At 42.1% G+C, this 14,351-nt stretch overlaps 1 protein-coding gene across 1 annotated transcript; it reads right to left on the bottom strand.

The window, feature by feature from the left end:
* Positions 1–435: 435 nt before the first annotated feature.
* synpo2la (synaptopodin 2-like a) lies at positions 436–9,892 on the bottom strand. Its single transcript, XM_068328314.1, has 4 exons — positions 9,535–9,892; positions 7,263–7,414; positions 6,260–6,978; positions 436–5,217 (listed from the first exon to the last, which is right to left on the bottom strand). The coding sequence occupies exons 1-4, from the start codon at positions 9,634–9,636 to the stop codon at positions 2,624–2,626; spliced, it is 3,567 nt and encodes a 1,188-aa protein (XP_068184415.1). The 5' UTR covers positions 9,637–9,892; the 3' UTR covers positions 436–2,623.
* Between the last annotated feature and the right edge of the window lie 4,459 nt (positions 9,893–14,351).

Raw genomic sequence — 14,351 nt, forward strand, 5'->3', positions numbered from 1 at the left:
ACCCCTCTGTCGCTCTGGCACTACCTAGTGGTGGACCTCGGCATTGCCTGTCTTGCGTGCACAGTATTTTAAACTGGTGAGTTTCTTGCAGAATTTTTAATCTAAAATCTTATAGAATCATTAATTGTAACTCAGTTAAAAATCTGAATACATTATTGAGAATACTTTTTCTGGGTCTGAAATATTTATGTTCAAGCTTGAAAGATGGCAAACTTTCAATGCAAGATAGCACTCAAGTCTCCATAATATCCTCATCCTTTTGCACTTTTCCATTGTTATGTCATATACTATGCCTGTTTAAATAATCATCTCATTTTGCATGCAATAGCTGGATCATCATGTATGTATTGTAAAATAAGAGAAAAGTAAAGGATCACATAATCACCAGAAGGGGCAGCATAAAATCAGGCAAGTGCAGAACTCTCAAATCTCGTCATTTTTTTAGGTTTATTTTCATTCCACCAACATTTATTAACATGTATTCATCATAATTTACACCTCAACAGAACTATATGCACACTCTAGTTTGTTTTAGCCATATGAAACCCAAAAAAAGCCTTAAAAGTATTTCTTTAAAAATGGTATAAAATAAGAAAATTATCTTCCAAAGAATACCAAAGCAGAAAGCATTAATTTCTTACTTCCTCCATGATCATTAGACTCTTAGTATATACGTGTATTGCCACGTAATATGTAAGTATGACAACCAGCGGCTACACTTGTGTGATTCTTTCCATCGGCTTCTTTATCTTTACAAACAGACATCAGGGTACATACTTTCTTTGCCACCCTCATTTAACTTCTGCAGTGTTCAGTTCAACCATACTGTAAGTCAGTGTGCTATGACCCCATTTAGAGAAACAATACCGATACACTACTTATATGCCACCTCCACAGCCACTCTCATTTCTTAAACCATTTTACAAGTGCCAGTGTCTCTGTCAGTCGACTTCCCTTTGCACCACTTCAAATTAAATCACATCTGAACAAGATAACATGCACAAACATTTTTACTGCATGATTTGTTCAATAAGTTTAAGAATATACATGTATCTGCAAAGATCATACTCATAGTAACAAGGCTGTGCTGTGCCTGCATGGCAGTAGGAAGCTGTGATATCCACTAACAAGTGTACTTTCATTTACAGCCTGGGAACTTGTTGAATGTGACCCGTGGCTATAGTGAGCAGCCGTATTTGACTAAACCTCACTGAAAGAGCAAACCTTGTCATGACATGTGGTGTCTTTCATGCTGAGCTGAGTCATTTAAAAGCATTTAACAGTTTTCAACAGATTATGCATCATTATCACCACTGGGAAGAAGACAGGATCATAATGGGTTTCCCTCATTATAATTCTAAAGACATAGGAAAAAGAAACTTTTTTTTTTTTTTGCACAGTGGTTCCACGGACAAGTGTTGAATAGCAAAATTGAATGTTCAAAGATGAAAACCAACAAATTTTAGATTCATGATCCTCCATCTCTCAGCACTACAAACGTCTTCAGTGATTTGGTTTAATTCCAATGAAACCACCATCATTCATATTCAACATTTCAAGTTTCAAAGAACATTCAGTTCAGGCTCTGTTCAGATTAAACTTCTGCTACATGAGAAGAAAGAGATCTCCAGAAGCCTTAGACAAACCTCCCCCAGGACAGGCATGTGTAAAGTGAACTATACAGCATACAGTGTGTGCTAAAGTAGAATATTAATGTTATATCAATATCATTAGATACGTGTGAGTAAATGTGTTGGTGGCAAAATAAATATGCTAAGCAGCTTTTGAAAATAAATATATTTTATGATCTCTGATATTTCAAAAAAAATTGGCTTGCAGCTGTTTTTAAGGTGTAACATATTTGGCTTTTTTTTTTTAAATAAGTTTTTCACTTTTTGTTCATCACTGAATTGATCAGAGTGTTCCATCTCAGCCAGGTAGACAAAGCACAAAAATGTTCAATAAACAATTATGTGAAAGGAGGGAAGCAGAATATTGTTCCATTTGAGAAACTCGAACCAGTGTGGTGGATGTTTTTGATTTGAAGTAAATAATGACCGAATTAACATTGCCCATTCCATTTTTGGATATACAGTTAAACCTCGGTTTTCGAACGCTTCTGTTCTCGACCAAATCGGTTTTTGACCAGAAAGTCCAAGAATTTTATGTGTCTGAACTCGACCAAAATTCAGCTCTCGACCAAACGAAAGAAGCCGAGCGTGCCTGAATGCGACTCACTCGGGAGCCGAGCAAACTCGAATTCCCAGGATAATTCCTCCATAGCGCATTCGTGTTCAAAGTTCGATAGGATATCTTTTATTAAAATAAAACACAGTGTCTATTTCTACCCCTTTTTATTTATGGTAAACAGTATACAGTGCAGTTTATGGTGTAAAATATTTTTTAAAAAATTTGAAAAAGTTTTTTAGACTTGGAACGGATTAAAATTATTTACATTAATTATAATGGGAAAAATAGTTTCGGATTTCGAAAAACTCGCTTTTCCAACAGCCTTCTGGAACGGATTATGCTCGAAAACTGAGGGTTGACTGTAGTTGACCAGTGATTCAGAATTATATGAACAATACATGTCCAACAGTCTTATTGACTTATTTATTGCTGTTTAAATTGCCCCTGGCCTCCAGACACGGGGCTGGACCCCTCCTTTAGTGGCAACAAACCGTGGTTTGGGTGCCTGAATTATGGTGGACTTCAGTGGAGGCAACGAGGCCAGGATACTGAGCTCAGGAGCGCTCTGGAACTGCTTGGCTGTCTGAAGCCCAGTGGTGTATGATACCGGAGTATACGTTGCAGGAACTCCGTGGGGCACAGGGTGTGGAATAGGGGTGGCAGAGAATTTTGGAAGGCTGGGTAGTCCAGTTGGTTGGGTGGGAGGAGCAGCTTGGGTTTCGGCACTGATTGGTGCTGGTGTAAAGACTTGGGCCGGAGCTGTAGTTGAGGAAAAAAGAGGTGGGGAGGTCGAGTCGGAATGAGTTAAACGTTCTCCAAGAGTAGTAGCTGAGCGTGGTGCGATGACTTTGGGAGCCAGTGTGGGAGCTGACATGGGTGTGGGTGTGGAGAATCGCTTCACCTCATAGACACGGGCTGTTTTGACCGGGACCTGCTTAGGTGGGGTTAATGAGCTGCCCACCATTGTTGTTGTGTAGCCACCCTGCTGCTGCCTCTGAGCCTGGTAAGAAGGCATAGCTGACAAATTAGCTGCACTCCCCCCATAGTTGAACATAGCAGAGTTGAGCTGGTATGGCTGCCTTCTCATGAAATCTAAAGCCTTGATGCCCCCTCTTTGGGAGACTCCTCTTCCTCTACTGTCTGGCTTGACTAAGTCCTTCTGAGGCCCTGAAGGGATAGAGGGGGCAAGGAGTGGGTTGTACCCAATGGGTGGAGGGGCACGGACATTTGGGGAGTATTTCCACTGAGAAGGAGTATTCAAAGAGGACGAGTCAGGGGAGTAGGTTGGACTATGCAATGCCACTTCCTGCTGGTAAGGGGTCTCAGGAGGGGTGTCCACTACATACATACCCATCCGGCTTTGCCTTCGGGCAAACAGCTCAGCCCCTCTACCCCCTGCTTGAAGAAACTGTGGGGCTTCATGAATGACTTTAGGTTTGGGTGCAACTGGAGGAGGAGGCCTCCCCATGTTGATCTCACCACTCCTGTCCCCCTCTGCACCCTCATAGATGGCACCAAAGGATTGTTGGTCATATTTGTGTCGGTTTGACCTGTCATCCAGCTTTTGCACCATAGACAATAGGTCTGGATTTGGTGAATTCTTTGTGACTTCTGGCACGTTGAACATAGGTTTTGGTTTGCTGCAACGCCTTCGAGCCTCAAGTAAAATTCCAGTGCGACCAGCAGGATCAGGAGTGGTGGATTGAAGAACAGATTCTGATTGATAAACCATTGGCGGTGTAGCCATAGGCACCACAGTAAACTGAGGTGGAAGTGGCGGATTGACTTGTACTTGAGATGGAGTCGCTGGGACAAGCAGATCAGCATTGCCATGAATTATAGACACAGGAGGAACTTGGATAGGAGCAATTTGTTCCTGTGCAGAGAGAGGAAAAGGAGGCATAGACATCGGGTGAACAGTTGTGAACGGAGCTTGATGAAGAGTAGTTATCGGTGGTGGGGACTGCCTTTTCTCTACAGAGGTCGAAACAGCTGGAGGATGAAAGGTAACAGTAGCTTCAGCTGTCTGGGCCTGGGGAATCTGAGGTAAAGAGGATGGTGTGGAATACCCTGGCAGAGGACCACAGGGTAGTTGCGATGTTAATGATGGAGCATTAATGGTTAACTCAGAGGTGGTGGAGAATGGTGGTGGCACAACAGCTGCTGAGGCAGGGCGCTGGGTCGTCTTTGTGACAGGTGGTCGGAAAGTTACAGGGGCAGTTGCAGCGCGAATGCTGATAAAGCCAGGAGTGAAAGGCCGGGCTGTTCTGTTAAGAACATTGCTAGCCGATAATTCTGGTAATGGTGATTCAGCAGGTGGTGCAGGTCTGGGCAGAATTGTTACTGTGTCCGTGGTTGGCTTGGATGCCACGGAAGGGGGTGGCATCAAACAAGTTGTACTAACTGTAGGGTAGGATAGGTTTCCATTAGTCATTCCATGGACTGCAACTGGAGCAGGAACCAGAGAAAGGTCTTGATGTACGGCTTTAGGAAAAGTCGGCATCGTCTGGTCAGGCTGGAGGTTTGCTTGCATCTGTGGTTGCACAAGCTCCTGGACTTGAGGCTGTGGTTGTGCTGCCACCTTCTTGGCATGCTCAGCAGCCCTCTTTCGCTGTTGCTCAAACAACTGGGCTCCCTTTCCCGCAGTGTCACTCAACCCTGGACTTGCAGCATCTTCTGCCCCATCTCCACGACCTTCAGTGCCTGCAGTTGCCCTCTTTTCTAGCATATCCAAGTAGTCACTATCCCAAGTTGGGTCTGGAGCTGCAGAGAAGCCATCATCATCAAACTCTGATTCGCTGCCTGGGAATACTCCATCCTCCTCTTGGGAGTCTTGATACCTATCCTCATCCACACTTCCAAAGCTGGTGAGGGTGTACTTCTTGGAGCGCTGCCGCCTCTTCTTGAACATCAGTACTCCCTTCGAGTGGGGATTGGGAGCATCCGTCAGTAGGGATGCAATTGATCGACACTTGCTTTTGGCTTCCTTTACTTGCTTGTCTTGAGCTGTATCTCCTCGGTTCAGCTCTGCAAAGTATAAAAGCAGTAGTAATTAGAAATAGTTTTAAGAAGATACTCTGGTCATAGAGGTTAGAGGTAACTGACTTGAAATTCAAGGCAAACACTGACACTGACATTAACATCTAAACCTTTCCCGAATGCTCTGTCTTCAACAGGCATCAATCTTTCAACAGAGGCACCTCTGGGAAAATTCCAGGCAAGCCATCAGCTTCTCACATTAGATGTGGTGAAGGATGAGTTACACATTATTATTCTTATCTAAGATGGCATCTAACTTTACAAAAAACATTTGTAAGCCGATGGAACTTGTGCAGCGGGTGACTGGAAGGAGAACTCTAAATGGTGGTCACATATCCTTTGTCTTGTTCTAGTTTTAGGGAGATTATCATTCCCAGTTTTGTGCCATTACCATAATTGCGCACTGACACATGAAAGCATTAATCCGGAATAGGGCATTAGAATGATACACCACTTGAAATAGTGTTCCTCTGTCCTTTTCCTTGGCTTATTATCGATGATGGGCCAGATGACAAATTTAAGAAAGAAATATTTGGCTGGTCAATGCCTCTGTGTCGGTTTTTTTCTTTTTTCTTTTTTACATTGTGAAACATATCCCCCACACTTTGTGAAAAAGTTGAAAAAATATCAAAAGGAACAAACATCGTCTGGTCAGAGAATGGAAATCGAAATAACCCTGCTTTGCTATTTGATACCTAAACGCAGCTGTAGATGCTTTTCAGTGCATCCAGACTGATCACTGGGGTTTTTAAACACTTAACTGGAGGTAAATATAGTAAACTGTACTGGCTGTGCTCTGACAGATTTAGCGTTGGCTGGCGACCTCTTTCCCTGGACTAACAACACAAAAGAAAACCAATTTATTGACTTCAACTTAACTTCCGAAAGGTTTTGTGATGAGATAAAAGTGCATACATAGCGTATAGTTTGAAAATGTTCTGCTATGTTTGAACCAGCGAGTGTTTATCTGCTGTGAATACGTGCTGAGAACCTCTGGTCCCTGTCGGTGTCCTCCCTCAGCTGTACTTACTGGCTTGTTTGGCCTTTTCCATGTAGGTTGTTGTAAGTTCTTCATCAACAGGTTTACCAACAGGACCAACCATGGGCACCAGTTGGCTTCGAGAACCCAGCATCAGGGCCTCCTTTGCCCTCTCAGGGGATACCAATGGAACGTTGGCTGGCTCTAGAAAGCCACTATCTTCCTCTTGCCCTCCATCCCGTGGCCCCTGGTCATCTGCTGAGGAGATGATGGAGGAGGTCTCAGTGGATGTCTGGGAGGACCACATTCCTGAACCTGGAGCCTGGTAAATCACCTCCCTCCGTACCACTCCTGTTAGCCCCCCTCCTTCGACTTCATTTCCTCCATGTCCATCCAGCAATCTGGGGAAACCATGTGCATCTGGAGCACTGTCATAGCCGCTCATCTCTGATGTCTCCCCACCCTCGGGGGAGGCTCTTCCTGACGGTTTCACTGGGTTGGAGTTGCTGGGGCTGCGGCGTTTCTGTCGACGTTGCCTCTCATAGCCCGCCACATCTGCATCACTGTCAGTTTCACCGTAATAAGCCTCACTACCGGGTGGAGAGGTCAAACCACTGGTCAGGGAAGAACGGCTGCGATGGACTTCACGTATAGGTGCATGGTGGGAGTGGTTGGGAGACATGGCACGAAGAGCGGCCCGGTACTCTTTGTCTATACGGGGAGATGGGGCGCGGGCCACAAGCACCACGGACTGAAAACCAGCAGGAGCCCTGGAAATAAAGAGTTTGAGATAATGACGGACTCAACAAAACCCTTAGATGGGATGACAGATTGAAATTTGTCTGTTTTTGCCATTTAGCACAAGCTACTGAAATACTCATTAGTTGTATTTTAAGTTGTTTTTTTCACCACCAAAAAGATAAATATAAGTGAGGCCTACTATGGCGAGTAGTTTTGTGTCAGATCTGTGTCTTGACTTGGACATGCAGCATATTTTCTGAATATATTTCAACATATCAATCACTATTAAGTATAATTCTTTTTGTCTTCAGACCTTTTTACACGGATCTGTAGTACTCCAGGTGAGCTATCGATGAGGTCCATGGCCTGGGCATGGGATAGCGTTCCACATGGTTGTTCATTGATGGCCAGCAGCTCATCAGACTCCCGCAGCCCAGCTCTGCATGCCTTGCTGCGTTTACGCACCTGCAGAAGCAACATCAAGCCAACAAAAAGAAAAAGAAAGAAATTCAAGTCCAGGAGATCCAATGGAGAAATATTTTATTGCTAAAATTTGATATCTATATTTTGCTGCTGCTCTTGATTTATTTTACATTTGGATCTATGTGTTTTTCTGTTGCATCTGCAGGGACGGACAATAAAAACTGTACTGAGGTCTGTTGCTGTCTTGTCTCAGTTTGTTTGCTAATGACTGATAGAGAGATTTTGTTCTGACAGCTCAATCTTGTTGTGGACATATGCCACATATCGCCGCTTGAGTGTGGCACTTATGCACACTTTAACAGGGAAATGTCAGCCAGTAGCCATCTTCATGTGGTTGTTTGCTATTTGTGCCCACAGTCCGTCAGGACCATGGGGTTCATGAATTGCTTCATGTCTCAGATAAAATGGTCCCATGTGAAATTCAAAGCATATTTTTTAAAAACAGTGTTCACTATGTTGATTGTACGTTGACTGCATTGTGAACTCACTGCCATTTTTTAGATTAGTGTTATAGATTTGAATATTGTTCCATTGATTACTGTTATTTTCAGTATTTTTTGTGGTTAACCTGCTGGTTTACCTCTAATGAAATCCCACAATCCCATTTAGCTAAACCTTTCAAAGTAGCTGCTTGTAGTTTGGGATTTCAGGTGTTCATTCAATCAGTCACCTTGTGGTTTTAAGTCATAACAGTTATAATACCCTTACATGCCCTCACTCGCACACACCACATGGACCGATACGAAAATACACATAACCTCATATAACACACCAACATTTGCATGAAGGCCCAAAGGCACAAACCCAGCGCTGACACACCAGCTCTATCTGAAGCCCCAAACTGCTCCACCTGTTATAGTCAGTATAGTATGTGCCCTGAGGAGATCACACCTTCCTGCTCTCAGGGGTGAAGCAGCATGCTGTTTTGGAGTGTTGGACAGAAACAGCTGTCATCCACCTCCATAAAGGTAGTCTGGTGTCCTGTGGCTCTGTGTACATACTTCCAATTTCTGCATTAAAGTCAGTTATATATAGGATTAACATTTTAAATAGCAAACATTCTCATAATACCAGATAATGTCTGTGAGAGGTGAATTGCTGGTTTGTAAATGCATTACGTGTATTAAAAACTGGTTAAAATCATACCTGAAAGTAATATCTGTCCAAGCAAAAATTCCTAGTTGATACTTTTCATTTATGTTGACATTTTCTTCATCCTTCTAAGCTTTATCTTTAATCTTTTCCTGTCATGAAGTCACCTTTTTTGCATGCTTCAGAAATTGGCATGCATATATAAAATCTTTCTTCAGTGTAGCTCAGTGGGACTAAATATCCACAGCAAATTCTTGTCAAGAATTTGCTCCAGTGGAGTAAAATGAGATGACAGGTTTCATGTCGAAGTTCTAAGGTTAAATATTTTGTTTCCAGTGGGAATATTTTCTTCCTGTGAAATTTTTTTTTTATACAATCAGTCAATTCTCTACACATATGTCAATATGGTTTGAGAGTCCTAAACCACAGTCATTTCAAGAAGCAAACTAAATATACACTTTCATGGCATTCACCACTCACATGGCGGTTCAAATAAATCACAGGCAACCTTCCAGCTTAAATGTGAACAATCATGGCAGGAGTGATTTGTGTGTCTCTCTGAAACACAGTATCTCTATCTCTCTGTATCTTTAACACCCTGACAACACATAAAAACTGTACAATTACCTTCATAAAACAATTCATAAAGCACATGCCAGTGAAGACATATTTTCTGGTGTCATTAATGTTTCAACTCATGCAGTTTAATAAATGAAATAAGCATCAGTGGCAGGTCCAGATCAGCCAAGTCTAAAGTTTAAAGTTTAAACAGTCAATCCTCAGTGCTCCACTGAATGAACACTGTCCTCAAACAGGCTGGTGACTCATATTAAGTCCCATATTAACTTGTATGACAGCCAATATTCCATTTTAACTCCACGGCTCCTTAAATTTTCACCAAATATATCTTGGCCGATGTTTTACTTTACGTTTGTGACACAAGCGTATTTGACACTGTTTTGTTTTTCCAGTCTGCAAACCATTATATGCCTGCTTCTATTAGACCTTACCTTAGCAACCTGTAGAGGTTTCTGATGTTCCACACCCCCCTGGAGACGAAAGCCCCACGGCGCACCACCAGACAATGAAACAATCACTTCCTCTGCAACCATTTTCCTCCAATCTGTGTATGTTTTTCTTCTTTTTCTTGGGTATTTCCCACTCCTCTTTGGTTTTTATTTTTCATCTGGGGGGGGGTTCCTCATTGCATTGGCCCCATAGTCAGCAATCAGGGTCCCCTAAGCGAGCTCTGATCTGCTCTTTGTGTGCCAGACTGTGTGAGCACGGATTTCTGTGGGTCTGGCTGATGCTCACACCTGACCACCCATGCACATACACTTCTGTCCAGTCACCCCCTCCCACAGTGAGCTAATCATGCTATGGAAGCAAAGGAAGAGAGAGGAGGACGGGGTAAAATGATGGGAGGGGTGTGTGTGTCTGCTTACATTGAGGAATGCCTGCCTCAAATGAGTGAGGGGAGGGCCAAGCGCAACACTTGTCTTGTCACTCAGACCTATGTCACTAGGTAGCTGATAGTCCCTCCAAAAATAGGACACCACCACCACCTCCTCGGGCTTGGTCACCCATCTGCAGACCAAGGGAAAGTTAACATTCGGGATCTCTAAATGGAACTGTTTCATATCTTGTTTTACAGCTGTGAGGTCATATTAGTCTTCAGTCAGGTGACAGCCAGGCTCTCAGATCTCATGAGATCATCGAGATGTCCCCTGATTGGACATTCTTTTCTTGATGTTTTTTAGACTTGAATATTCTTTACTTTTACTTTGAAATTATTCACAATCAATGGACCAACCCTGATTTTTTGAGGCTGCTTTGGATCCTACAGCCCCTTGAAATGTGGAGACATTCTCTACCATCATCAGAGAGCCTATGTAGGATACACATCCTAAGGAGTCTTTATTAAAAACAACATTTCACAGTCATGTTATTGTATGTGATATCTCTTGGAGCCAGATATGTATTAATCCTACCATATTTTACCTTTGTGCCTAATCTGTCACCATCAGAGCCCACATTCCTACACCCAGCCAAACTGCTCTACGCCGCAGCAGCTGTGGAGAGTCAAAGACAAAGGCAGGAACTAAAAAAAAAGGTTTAAATCCATTAAACTGGCTCTGTGTGACTCTTCGCAAAGCACTAGCATTGTGCTAAATGCTAAATTTACCATACACACAATGACAATGCCAATATGCTAACTTTAAGCAGGTGTGATGTTTCCCATCTTAGGTCAATGTGCTAGCACGCTAACATTCTCTAATTATCACCAAACATAACATTCAGGTGAGCTAAATTTTCCTCTTGTATATGCATGTATTAAATTTAAAATGCACTCTAATTACTGTCTAATTAAAGCTTTGAAATAAGGTCTGACAAACATAAACAAATGCAATCTCCACTGCACCGTCTCAGCAAATCTCAAGTTGCTTTAACTATGTTGTATTTTCCTTTGGGCATTGACAGGCCTTTAAACCTGTTGATGAAGTTGGATGACCCCCTTACTAGAAAAGCAACACCGCCATTATCAATGCTCCAGGAGGTTACCAATGATAGCTGCTCCCTTTGGCAGCCATGCTCTGCAGCTGTCTCCAGACCTCAGGATAGCAACTAAGATCAGTCCCAGGTCACACTGAAAAAAAATCACCCCTTCTCCATAGTTGTGGTTTGAAATCTAACAGACTACACTACAAACTGCTCAGCAGTCAGATAAAACTGATCCACTTTATATCCAACCGCTATTTCACAAAAGGAAAAGTTACTGTACTTATTAGATATTAGAAAATAATGTGCAGCTGTACCTCAGTTGAGATGATCACTCCCTCTAGTGGTCGAAGTTTATTCATTTTGACTTAGAGCTTCTATTTCACTGTTTATTAATAATATGCACTAGTTCAAGTCACTGCGATTATTTTTATCTAGTATAATAATCAATGCAAAGTTAGTTAGTGCTTATTGCTCAAAAGTTAAGGTCTGCTTAGGCACTGGACTCAGGACAGACATTGGCTGTCTTTCAGAAAAAACAGCAAAGCCCATATATGCAGTAGCATGGATGGAACATCTGATTTCCTCTGTGGCTCCATTAGGTTTAATTCCGTATCTTTATGTTGTGTAATGGCAAAAAAAAAAAAAAGTAAATGGAGGTGCTATGTTAAAGGGGGCAATGCTGTCGATTGTTGCTGTAAACACAGGAAATGGGGATGATAAGTGGATTTTGTTTGCTTGGAGAACCATTAAGCTCTCTCTCTCTCTCTCTCTCTCTCTCTCTCTCTCTCTCTCTCTCTCTCTCTCTCTCTCCTCTCTTTCTCTCTCTCTCTTTTTCTCTCTCTCTCTTCTCTCTCTTGCTCTCTCTCTCTGGCACAGAGCCAGTGGCCTTTTACTGAGGCGTCTGTGTGTGGCAGACGCTGCCAACCAGTCTAAGTAGGTGAGCTCTGCCCTCTAGCTTGTATAAGGTGAACGCCTGACACTGATTCATGTACTAACCGGAATGATTAAAAACAAAAGTGTGTGTATTTATGTAATTATTTTAAACAGTGTATAGATTTAGCGACTGCAGATTCAGAACTTTAAGTGACTATTCCAAGCATTTGTATACAATAATTCATCTAAAGATTGTTTCTTTTAGCCAGTAAACACTCAAACAGGTGATAATTGAATGCAATGGCAAGAGCTGTATTAAGTATTAAAAACCTTCTGTTTATATTGATGGAAGGAAATGCCCTCAATCTAGCTGGTGTTTATTAAAAATGTATTTGTAGAAGTTAGTTCCTTTACAAACTCTTTCTAAATGTCAAGATCAAACAGATAGGTTTGCCTTTGCATGTTTTATAATCCACTTTTATTATTACTTATCAACTTTAGCTCTATTTCTCTTTGTGTATGCTGCAATGTCTTGGTTAGGGGATTTAATTTGCTCCAGAACTGATGTGACATACATGGTTTTTCTGGGATGATTTTTTTGGGACTTTTGTTTTACTTCTCTAATTGGATTCTCTTGTGCCTTCCCTTCTCTGTGATTTATTGTTCTGCACCTCCGCTTTGTTTTTCCTCTTGTATCCTGAACTTCTGACCCCAGTTGGTGAGAGACTGATGCTTCTCTCCCAGGACTCCCACTTGGAGGGATGAGTCCAGTGTCATCTGCTTCGTGCCACAGGAGTGGAATTGTGCCAGGCGGCACTTTATAACCTCTGCCTGCTGTCAACAGTGAGTCTAACACACACACACACAACATACACATTGCCTGCAGAAGACACAGCTCCAGTGTTTGAAATATTGCATCCTGTATCATAACAGTTGACTGACCATGGATTTGAAATTGACATTAATGGAGCAATTAGTTAATAATATTTAGTGCTAAAGCTCTCAAACTATTTATGACCGAACATGTGGACCATCAATATTAAGCAAAACACAAGCTACCAGTGTATATCTAGAGAAAACCCACCTACAAAAGTTATGTCACTGGGGGAAATCATGTCCTGCTTGTTTTATTACACAAATGTTTGGTAGATGCCGGTCTTTGAAAAGTTTCTTTAACCTTTTCTATTGTAACCAGCTTTAACACAGCTGGTTCTTCCTATTCCCAACTTTCAGAATTAACTTTAAAAATGCATTTCTCCCTGAATGACACTGATTTATAGTCTCAATGTCCCTACGATTTGGACCTCTCTCTCCATCTCCATGCATTATTCCCTTAATCCTGATGGTGGCACTCTCCGCTGACTGTACTAACCCACCATCCCACATAGACACACATAGTATATGCACATTTAGGTTGTGTAATCCCTTTCATTTTTGATGAGTCAAAGCCAGCACTCACTCTCCTCAGGGGAAATGTCTGATAGGATGGAACAACCCATCCACTGAGGTACTCTAAAGGGGAAGGAGGGATGCATGGGGAAAACTTTTCCCCTGAGTTTGTGAATTTGACACATGGATATGAGCATCCTCCATGTGGGTGGTTTTTTTGATGTGATGAGAGTGGTACACCCCCCCCCACACACACACACACACACACACACACATATTGTCAGTCCATTGCTTAGGAGAATGGAAAGTGGATTGAGTTACTGCCCTCTGGAAGATGATCCTAGAGTATTTCAGGAGCAGCAGAGTTGGGGTCCCCTTTGGTGTCACATCCAGGACATGCTAGAACGATTGTATTGGGTCTCAGAGCCCACACTGCTAGTCCTATCTCTGAAGGGGGAAACAGACCACACATCTTCAGTTTACCATCAATGCGTGCATCTGTAGTGGCAATATATTGGCAATTGTCAAAATACATGTACTCTGATTGTGATTTGCAGGAGTTCCTTCATTTGTTCAATTCACAAATTTTGGTATCAACTTTGTTGCACACATTGTTGCACTTATGCACACGTATATAAATATAAAAGCATGAATACGCTTCATCCATCCATCCATCCATCCATCCATCCATCCATCCATAAGGATATTATTATGTGGAGTTTCCAGGAGCTGCATTGACAGCCTGTGTGCATAACATTATTATCTGTGCATATAACAGGTAATTTGAAATACCAAATTGAATATCAGACCTTTTAAATATAGAAATTCGACTTTTTATTTTTTATTTTTGATGATGGGATAGTGTTTTAAGAACAATTTTTCATACATACTCATTCCCTCACTTTAGCTCCAGCTCAACAGAGTGGCTGCGGATCCAGTGAGTCACTTATTCGTCGTCATGAATAAATCACACCCACTGCTACTCTCTTCAACTATGCACCGCTGCTTTTTCCAAAAAACACCAATGCAACTGTGTACACATGCAAAAAATGCACTAAAAAAA

The sequence above is a fragment of the Antennarius striatus genome, chromosome 11 (genome assembly GCF_040054535.1).
Source record: "Antennarius striatus isolate MH-2024 chromosome 11, ASM4005453v1, whole genome shotgun sequence".
NCBI classification, from domain to species: domain Eukaryota; kingdom Metazoa; phylum Chordata; class Actinopteri; order Lophiiformes; family Antennariidae; genus Antennarius; species Antennarius striatus.